This window comes from Agrilus planipennis, unplaced genomic scaffold (genome assembly GCF_000699045.2).
Source record: "Agrilus planipennis isolate EAB-ADULT unplaced genomic scaffold, Apla_2.0 scaffold4, whole genome shotgun sequence".
Classification (NCBI taxonomy): domain Eukaryota; kingdom Metazoa; phylum Arthropoda; class Insecta; order Coleoptera; family Buprestidae; genus Agrilus; species Agrilus planipennis.
The window spans coordinates 1,653,325-1,662,904 of NW_020442463.1; the positions used below are offsets into that span (position 1 = coordinate 1,653,325).

The 9,580-nt window shown below is 40.4% G+C and overlaps 1 protein-coding gene across 1 annotated transcript in view; it reads right to left on the bottom strand.

Moving 5' to 3' along the window:
* Window positions 1-1,920: 1,920 nt before the first annotated feature.
* The window catches only part of LOC108735970 (proline-rich extensin-like protein EPR1), a 31,448-nt gene continuing 23,788 nt past the window's right edge, over window positions 1,921-9,580 (bottom strand). The window contains exons 2-3 of the mRNA XM_025980876.1: window positions 5,961-6,258; window positions 1,921-5,885 (exon numbers count right to left, since the gene is read on the bottom strand). Of these exons, the coding sequence (XP_025836661.1) occupies window positions 2,086-5,885; window positions 5,961-6,258 (4,098 nt within the window). The 3' untranslated portion in view covers window positions 1,921-2,085. The remainder of the gene's footprint in view (window positions 5,886-5,960; window positions 6,259-9,580) is intronic.

Below are 9,580 nucleotides of genomic sequence, written 5' to 3' on the forward strand. Positions count from 1 at the left end.
ACGCAATGAATTACGAGAACTCGGGACTTTATTCGCTAATGAAGGCCGTAATGCGCAAATAGCGAATTATTCAACAGGACACCAAATCAACTGGCACCTGCTTCCCCCTTCAGCACTACTCTTTGGAGAACTACGGAAAGGTGCCGTTAAATCAATAAAGAGTCACTTAGGACGAGTCATAGGAGACATTAGGTTAACTTATAAAGAACTGTACACCGTGTTAACGCAAATCGAAGCTTGTTTGAATTCCCGTCCATTGTCTCCTCTATCAGAAAATCCTAATGACCGTATCCCCTTAACCCCAGGTCACTTTCTTGTCTGGCAACCATTAACTAGTTTTGCAGAGCCGAACTTCGAGGACATCAAAACAACTAGACTCAACCGGTACCAGCAGCTGGTCCAGATGTTGCAACATTTCTGGAAACGATGGAAGTCAGAATATCTGCACCAGCTACCACAACGTAGTAAATGGACTTCGTCTACAAATCCTAGATTGAACCCGGGAACCATGGTTGTGATTCAGGATGACAACTTGCCGCCTATGCGATGGCGTATGGGACGCATCTTAGAGCTTCACCCAGGTCAGGACAACGTAACGAGGGTTGTGACCGTCAGGACTTCCGAAGGAATCATTAAACGGCCGGTTAAAGGGGTATGCATTTTGCCGATCGAAGAAGAAACCGATGAGCGGATCCCTTATCAGCAACAACGGACAGTGACAGTAAGTGAACCCTAATAGTGTAGTGATAGTGTTACTTGATTTCCACAGACAATTCTGAACCTCTGTACAGTGTAGTGTTGTGATAAAAACAATAGTGTTATGTAAAGATAGAACTTGTGTTTAGTTATTAGTGTGTATTTATAGAGACAATGAACCTAGTATCATATAAGGACCTTTAATTTACGTATGGAAAAAATTGTATTTTTTCGGTCGGCGGAATGTTCGGTCCTTGTTAATTGTATATAATCATTGTGTATAGTCATTGTATATATTTTTGTAATATTTAGAAGACGTGCTGTAAGTTAAGTTTTATATTTATATTAGTTTACGATAGTTGTTAGTTTGTACAAATTTTTATTATCACTTTGAAAAGATTTATTCATAGGCACGCCTGGGAATCTCTTTGAACTGGACATCAACAAACAGGGATGGTTCGCAAATGTACAATTACCTACTTTCACAAACTTTTGCAATCACCCGCTGTGTCGGCATCTTCTAATTCAAATTCAATATTTTTCAGAACCGAATGGGCGTTACCATCTCTGTTTGTCGAAGGGCGTACCTACCCCTCTATATGTATATATTAATTGTACCAATTCATGAACGAGGGGACAAGTATTTCAACCTTAGCACCAAGAACTCGTAACTTGAACATTTCAGTGACCATTTTTTGCAACTTGTATTTTTTCTGTACTTGTTTTAATTAAAACATAGCTCACGGCGTTGATGTGTTTATTTTGAAACACCAACACCGAAACAAAATCTATTTGGAAAATATTTGTGTCCGCTTAAAAGTACACACTAGTGTTTATAAAAAAATAATAACAATACTTCCATAATGTGTTATTTTGTTTTCTTGTTATACTATTATGCACATCTTATTTTGTACCAATGATGAAACCCATTTTATTTAAACATTCGTAAATTAGTTGAACGTGTAATATTATAATTATCACTAAATAAAATGAAGTTATTTGGTACTAATAGAGAAGGTACCTACTTCTCTAAATTGCAAAAACTATTATTTTAGGATTATTTATTAGGCTTCACCAACAAAGCACTCAGTGAAAACATACGTTCGTATCCAATAATGTACATCATTTGTAGAATAAATGATTTCATTTGTAGTAAATATTCTTTTTACAATAACTTTCAGTTCGACAGAATACAATTTTATCAATTATTTATAATAACCAAAATGTTTTTTAAACCTTTATTCATTGTACAGCAATTATAAATTATTTTCATTCATATCACTCACGTAACGAGTTTTACTCTCACATGCTTATAAGCTACCTTAAGGTATTTAATTGTAGCATTAATGAAATATATGTAAAAAAATACCTAGTTGTACAAAATATCGATTATTTTCCTATGGGGGGAAGATATTCTACTCCTTCAAAAATACTTTCATTAGGAGCAAGAGTTGGTTTTGGCGGGGAAGGCGTTGTGAACGAAGGACGAACAGTAGGTGGCTGAGGTGCAGGGTATGATGGTCTTGGAGCAGGTGGTTGTGGTGCAGGATATGATGGTCTTGGAGCAGGTGGTTGTGGTGCAGGATATGATGGTCTTGGAGCAGGAGGTTGTGGTGCAGGGTATGTTGGTTTTGGAGCAGGAGGTTGTGGTGCAGGATATGATGGTCTTGGAGCTGGAGGCTGAGGTGCAGGGTATGACGGTCTTGGAGCTGGAGGTTGAGGTGCAGGGTAAGACGGTCTTGGAGCTGGAGGTTGAGGTGCTGGGTAATACGGTCTTGGAGCTGGAGGTTGAGGGGCTGGGTAAGTTGGTCTTGGAGCTGGAGGCTGAGGTGCAGGATATGACGGTCTTGGAGCTGGAGGCTGAGGTGCAGGGTATGACGGTCTTGGAGCTGGAGGTTGAGGTGCTGGATATGTTGGTCTTGGAGCAGGAGGTTGTGGTGCAGGATATGATGGTCTTGGAGCAGGAGGTTGTGGTGCAGGGTATGTTGGTCTTGGAGCAGGAGGTTGTGGTGCAGGATATGATGGTCTTGGAGCTGGAGGCTGAGGTGCAGGGTATGACGGTCTTGGAGCTGGAGGTTGAGGTGCTGGGTAAGACGGTCTTGGAGCTGGAGGTTGAGGTGCAGGGTATGATGGCCTAGGAGCAGGAGGTTGGGGTATTGAAATGGAAGGCCTTGGTGGCGAAGGTTGTGGTGGAAGATATGTTGGTTTTTGTGGTTGTGGTGGTATAGATGGTCTTAATGGTGGTGGCGTTGGTCTAGACGTAGAATATGAGGGTGCTGAGTATGTTGGTCTAGGAGTTGAAGATGGAAACGTAGGGAATGAAGGGCGAGGGGTAGAAGGTTGAGGCGTGGGATAAGATGGTTTGACAGTTGAAGGTTGGTACACAGGGAAAGATGGTTGCGGAGCTGGATATGATGGGCTTGGGACTGAAGGTTGGACTTGAGGACGTTGAGGAACTGGCTGAAGTTCAGGTACTCGGAATGAGGGTCTCGGAATCAACGGCTGTGGTGGTGCTGTTGGTATTGACGGTCTTGAAGCTGGTAATTGAGGTTGTGAAGGTCTGTATGGTGGTAAATATGCTGGTCCTTGTGTAGAGAGTTTAGGTGTTGTAGAAGGCTGTGGTTTAAATGTAGGTAATATAGGTGGTTGATAAGCAGGTTGTTTGGGAACTGGAAAAGATGGTACACTTGGTGATATTTGCTTAGGAGGTTGTGTAGGTGGTGCCGTTGGTCGTGTTGGTGAAGGCGAAGGAATGGATGGTTGTCGTGGTCTTTCAGGATAACTAATGTCTGGACGAGGAAATGATGGTTGAGGTACAATTTGAGGCGGTTGAGGTTGTGATGGACGATATGAAGGTGTTGGCTGAGGTTTGAATATTGGTGGAACTGGAGTCTGAGGCTGTACTGGTGGTTTCGGAGGAAACGGTTGAATAGAAACTGAAGGTGGAACAGATGGTTTAGGATACTGGTAACCAGGTGAAGGCAACTGTGGGGGTGAGGGAGGTTTAGGTGGAGGTGGCCTTTGTACTGGCGGACTAGGTTGGAACGGTACTGAAGGTTTTTGATAGTTATAGCCCTGTGTTACAGACGGTTGAGGTGTTGAAGGTCTATAGGTCGGCGATGGAGGAGGTGAAGGTTTATATACTGGTGGACTTGGTGATGAAGGTCTTAATGGTGGTGGTGGTGGTGGTGGTGGTGGTGATGATGAAGGTACGTACACTGATGGACCGGGTATGGACGGCTTATAAACGGGAGGAATTGGTGCTGGTGGAGATGGTCTGTAAACGGGTGGGCTTGGTGGTGAAGTAGGAGCAGGTGGTCGATATGGTGGTGTACTTGGAATTGGCGGTTTTGTTACTGGAGGACTAGGCGATGGTTTATACGCTGGTGGTGCTGGTGGAAATGGCAAGGAAGGAGTTGGGTACTTATAGCCGCCTGAAGATGGTGGTAGTGGTTTAGGGGGACTTGGTCGATAAGGTGGCGGGCTAGGGGTTGATACTTTAGGAGCTGGTGGTATAGTTGTTGATATACTAGGTACGAATGGTCTATAAGTTGGAGGTGGAAAACTTGGTGGTGGTGGTCTGTACACTGGTTGACTTGGAACAAGCGGCCTAGGAGCTGGTGTACTTGGCGGTCTGTAATCTGGTGGACTTGGCGTTGGTATAGGTGGTACATAAACAGACGGACTCGGCCTTGAAGGCTTCGGTACAGATGGAAGAGGTGGAGGCGGGGGTCTGTAAGACGGAGGGCTTGGTGAAGGTGGTCGATATGGTGGTGATGTAGGCTGAGGTGGTCTAGTTACTGCAGGGCTAGAAGAAGGTGGTGGAAAAGGAATAGAAGGTGTTGGATAACTGTATCCACTCGGTGAAGGTGGTTGAGGCCTAGATATCGGTATGCTAGGTGGTGCCGGAGGTCTAGACGTAGGTACATTTGGTACAGCCGGAATAAACGGTGGTGAACTTGGCGCTGGTGGTCTATACGGTGGTGCTGGTGTACTGATCACTGGCGGTCTGTATGATGGAGCTGGTGTACTTGAAGGCGGTGGTCTATACGGAGGTGCCGGTGTACTCACCACCGGTGGTCTGTATGGTGGGGCTGGCGTGCTTGGCGGCAGTGGTCTATATGGTGGTGCTGGTGTACTTGAAGGCGGTGGTCTATACGGTGGTGCTGGTGTACTCACCACCGGTGGTCTGTATGGTGGGGCTGGCGTACTTGGTGGTTGTGGTCTATATGGTGGTGCTGGTGTACTGATCACTGGTGGTCTGTATGACGGAGCTGGTGTACTTGAAGGCGGTGGCCTATACGGTGGTGCCTGTGTACTCACCACTGGTGGTCTGTATGATGGGGCTGGCGTGCTTGGCGGTAGTGGTCTATATGTTGGTGCTGGTGTGCTTACCGCTGGTGGCCTGTATGGTGGAGCTGGTGGACTTGATGGGGGTGGCCGATATGGTGGTGATGTGGGTTGAGCCGGTTTAGGGGTTGGTGGCGGAAAAGGAATAGATGGTGTTGGGTAATTGTACCCACCCGAAGAAGGCTGTTGAGGCCTAAAAGTTGGTGGCCTGGACGGAGGTATACTCGGTACCGGTGGTGCCGGAGGCCTGGGCGTAGGTGCAGTTGGTGGAAGAACTGAGAATGGCGTACTTGGTGCTGGTGGCTTATATGAGGGTACGGGTGGACTTGATACTGGTGGCCTATATGGTGGTGCTGACGTACTGGCAACTGGTGGTCTGTAAGACGGTGGTGGTGTACTTGGTGCTGGTGGTTTATATGAGGGAGCTGGTGTACTTGGCGGTAGTGGTCTATATGTTGGTGCTGGCGTAGAAACTACAGGTGGCCTGTATGGTGGAGCTGTGGTACTTGGTACTGATGGCCTATACGTTGGAGCGGGGGTACTTGGTGGTCTGTACGGTGGTTGACTAGATTCCGATGGCTGATATACAGGTTGACTTGGTAGAGGTACGCTGGGAGAAGGTATCCTCGGAACTGGTGGACTAGGAGCTGGTGAGAATGGTTTTGGTGATGGAAGAAATGGTACCGATGGAACTGGATAATTATATCCTCCAGATGATGGTGGTCTTGGCTGCAAGCTAGTGGACGGTAGTGGACTTTGTGTTGGTGGTTTATATTCGGCTATCGGAGGTTTAGGCGGTGGTGGTTGGTATGACGGCGTCGGTGGTTTTGTTGTATAGACTGTAAAATGTGATAGCTATTATTGAAAAATTCCAAATAGCAAAAAGATGAATTTCAAATGTGTTCATTAAGTACCTGGCTGTAGTGCTGATACTGATGTTACGGATTGCTGTGTGAACTGAGGTAATCTACTAGTTGGTGCCGGAGAAGGCCTCGGAGGCAACGGCGCTGGTGTCTGGGGTGGACCTGGAGGTGGGGGGAAAGGAATCGATGGTTTTTTATACACATATCCTTCATCTTCGTCAAAAATAGTATTTTCATCAAGACTTTGTCTTGCCGATATCACATGGTTTGCTTCTTCTGTTTCGTTGTCTGTGTACTCTTTTCCAAAAGAGTTGGAAGACAATAACAGGCACAGGTAAAATAGTCTAATCTGAAATAAAACAAAGGATAAAAGAAATTTAGTATTTGTATGGATATAAATACATACGTAGGTGCATTATTAGTGAAAAACATATAAATATCTGTGTTGTTACTTTATAAACGACATCTAGCATTTGTTTTGCTACAGTTTTTTTTACAGGCACCAGTGGAAGTTAGTTTCTCATTTTTGTTATTAAAATGTTTGATGCTTAGTAATAGTCAGCTATTCGAAGGAAATAAAAGAAATATAACGCCAATAAATCGTAAACTTTATAATCGGTTTGTTTATAAACGCTTTTTATATATATAGTATTTATTCAATTACTTACGGTAGCATAAAGTAAAAGTAAATATTACGGTTAGGTAACTGTAAGTCTGAAACTTAAGTCAATACTTAATACAACATAATTTATTTTATATTTTGTTAGATTCATTTGTTTGTATATTCCGTTTTTAACTGACAATCGAATATTCTGATCGGAGATATTAATATAGATATTATACGCTTAAATAACTTAGTTTTATTTATAAAAACATTTTTTCCAATATTTATATTCTGTAGTGTTAGAATTAATAAATATCGGTATCCGTTAGGCTTACCTAATATAATCCATAAATTTGGAAGGATATCGCACCACAAAACCTTGACATTTTAAGAGAGATGTATGGCTTTTATAAGCTAATAGTGGCGTCTGCAGATTGCTTTAATGATTACTTTTTAGTTTTTGATTTTTCTTTTTCCGCTTTCTAAAAGAAGAAAGCTATTTTGCCAATAGTACTTATTTTAAAATGGCAAACTCGTAAAGGAACAGCTTTTTATTAACCTATATGCTATTTCAGAACATAAAACTACAGTCGAAGACATTTAGACATGGAAGAATAAATAAATGTGACGTAACCGATGGTGATAATTTTGTATGCAAAGTTCAAGAAGTAAATAATTTTTATAAAAGTTTCATGTTTAAAATGAGACTAAATTATTTCGGGGATAGATTTATCACCGCTTTTGTAGGATTTTCATGTGTCACAACCAAAGTGTAAAGACAGTACAACCGTAGGGATAGATATACAGGGGCAAAAGATTAGTATGCTTAGATTTGCAGATGATGTAGCAGTATTAGCATCTAGCAAGGAGGACCTAGAGATAGCTTTAAATAAAATGGAAGCGGTACTGACAGATTAGTATTGTATAAAAAAAAAAAATGAAACTAAAACAAGAATACTGGTATGAAAGGGAGGAAAAAGTAGTGAAAGAGCGAATATAAAGATAGGAAACGAAAGATTAGAAAAAGTGGCTGATTTTAGGTGTCTAGGTAAGTCAGGAGTAGTATGGATATAAAGCAGAGGATAGCACAGGGTCGAGTCGCCTTCAATAAATAGAAATCACTTTTATGCTAACGAACGGTTAATTTAGAAAGATTGTTAAAGATGTGTGTTTGGGGCGCGGCTCTGTACAGGTGCGAAACATGGACGGTGGGCGCGGCGGAAAAGAAAAGGTTAGAAATGTTCGAAATTTGATGTTATAGGCGAGTGATGAGGATACCGTGGATAGAGAGAGACAGGATTTTCAAAATGAAATTAGCTACTTAACTTACAATTGCCATTCATTCTTAAAATGAAATGAATTTTTCTAGTAACGTTTATCCTGTATTGTGTACAGGACTTATTCGTTTTTTGAGCTATGCAGTTTATTATACATCCACGCAAAGTAAACGTTTCCGTGAAAATTTTAGATCAAAAATGTATTGGGAATATAATTTGAAAGATTGTCAATCATTTTGTATATTTTATAATTTCATCATCATCATAAGGTCGTCAGTCCTAAAACTGGTTGGACCCGTACCTCCACTCTTTCCTATCCTGAGCTAAACTTCGCATTTCCCTAAAACTAGAACAGCCCACATCCTTAACTATTTGCGAAGAGTAATCTAATCTAGGTCTACCTCTACCCCTCCTAACTCCTGTTTCTGCCTCTAATATGTCTCTGACTAGACCTTCATGCCTGAGAAGGTGTCGTACCAACCTATCTCGTATATTTTTTATTGACTTCCATAGAGTCCTCTGTTCTCCTATTCTTTCCAATACCTCTTCATTTCTAACCTTTTCTAGATAAATTTTGAAGATATTTGTCAAAAAAAATCAAATATCTAACTACCTATAAAGCTACAATAGTAATAATATTTTTTTGGGAAAATAATTAAAATATTTATGATATCATTATACTTTATTACTAATCGTAAGGTTATATGTTTATATGTTTTTTATGAGGAAATTTTGGTGATATAAATTTCACAGTGTGCAAGTTGAATATATCTTTTTTTGCAAAACTTATTTTGTTTAGAAAAAAGACAGGTTTGAATTGGAAGTAGAAAAGCGTTTGAGTACCGAGTATCCATTTTTAACCTTTAATGGTACCTATCCTGAAGGACCAATAGTAATTAAATGATCATTTTTCGCGTTTTAAACGTGGGTGTATTTTATTTCCTTATTCTTGAAGGCGAATCAATGAGGTCACAAAATAAATTACATACGGTAATTTAGAAAAAAGCGTAATTTTATGATACGGTGACAAATATGTACCTGAATAAATCTTGTGATGCAAAAAACTCTTGATTGTTTATTTTAAATGATGTCAACTACACATTACGTTGCATTGCATTTGCGAAAGAACCGCAGTAAATTAAATTATCTTTTTTTTTTAATGAATGGATTACAGCTCAGTTATTTCAATATAAATATAGCACGTATACTTTTTATTTGCAAGTATGTCTATTTAAGAGTGTTTACTGTTACTAATATACATATTGGCTACTCAATAAGTACATTAAATAAAGTAATAAAACTCACATCCAAATTTAGGAGTTATTTAAGTCTAAACTAACATTTTTTATCCGCTGATGAATTTATGTTTCTATTACGTATGTATTAGAGTCACAAGCCGATGTGTACGTGCTCCTCGGAATGATTGGTTTATTCTAGGCTTGACCAAAACTTTTCGGTAAACACCAAATTAGGGAAACCTAAAATTACTATAATCTAATTATGCATACAGGATTGTTTTTATTCGACACGAAAGATTACGGCTATGTTGCTGGATTTTTAAAAATTTTTGTTGTGAAGGTGAAAAAAAAATCCATGTGGTACACATTAAAATTATTTTCATAATATACAGAGTGTCAAAAAAGCACAAAATATATCAAGGTTGTGTTCTTTTAAATGAAAAATCCTAAAAAATTTAAAATTTTTTAATTCAATTATCAAAATGGTAAAGAGATTCATTTAGGTTTACTTAAAGCTTAAAGATTTCAAAATGGGGAAGATATTCTACTCCT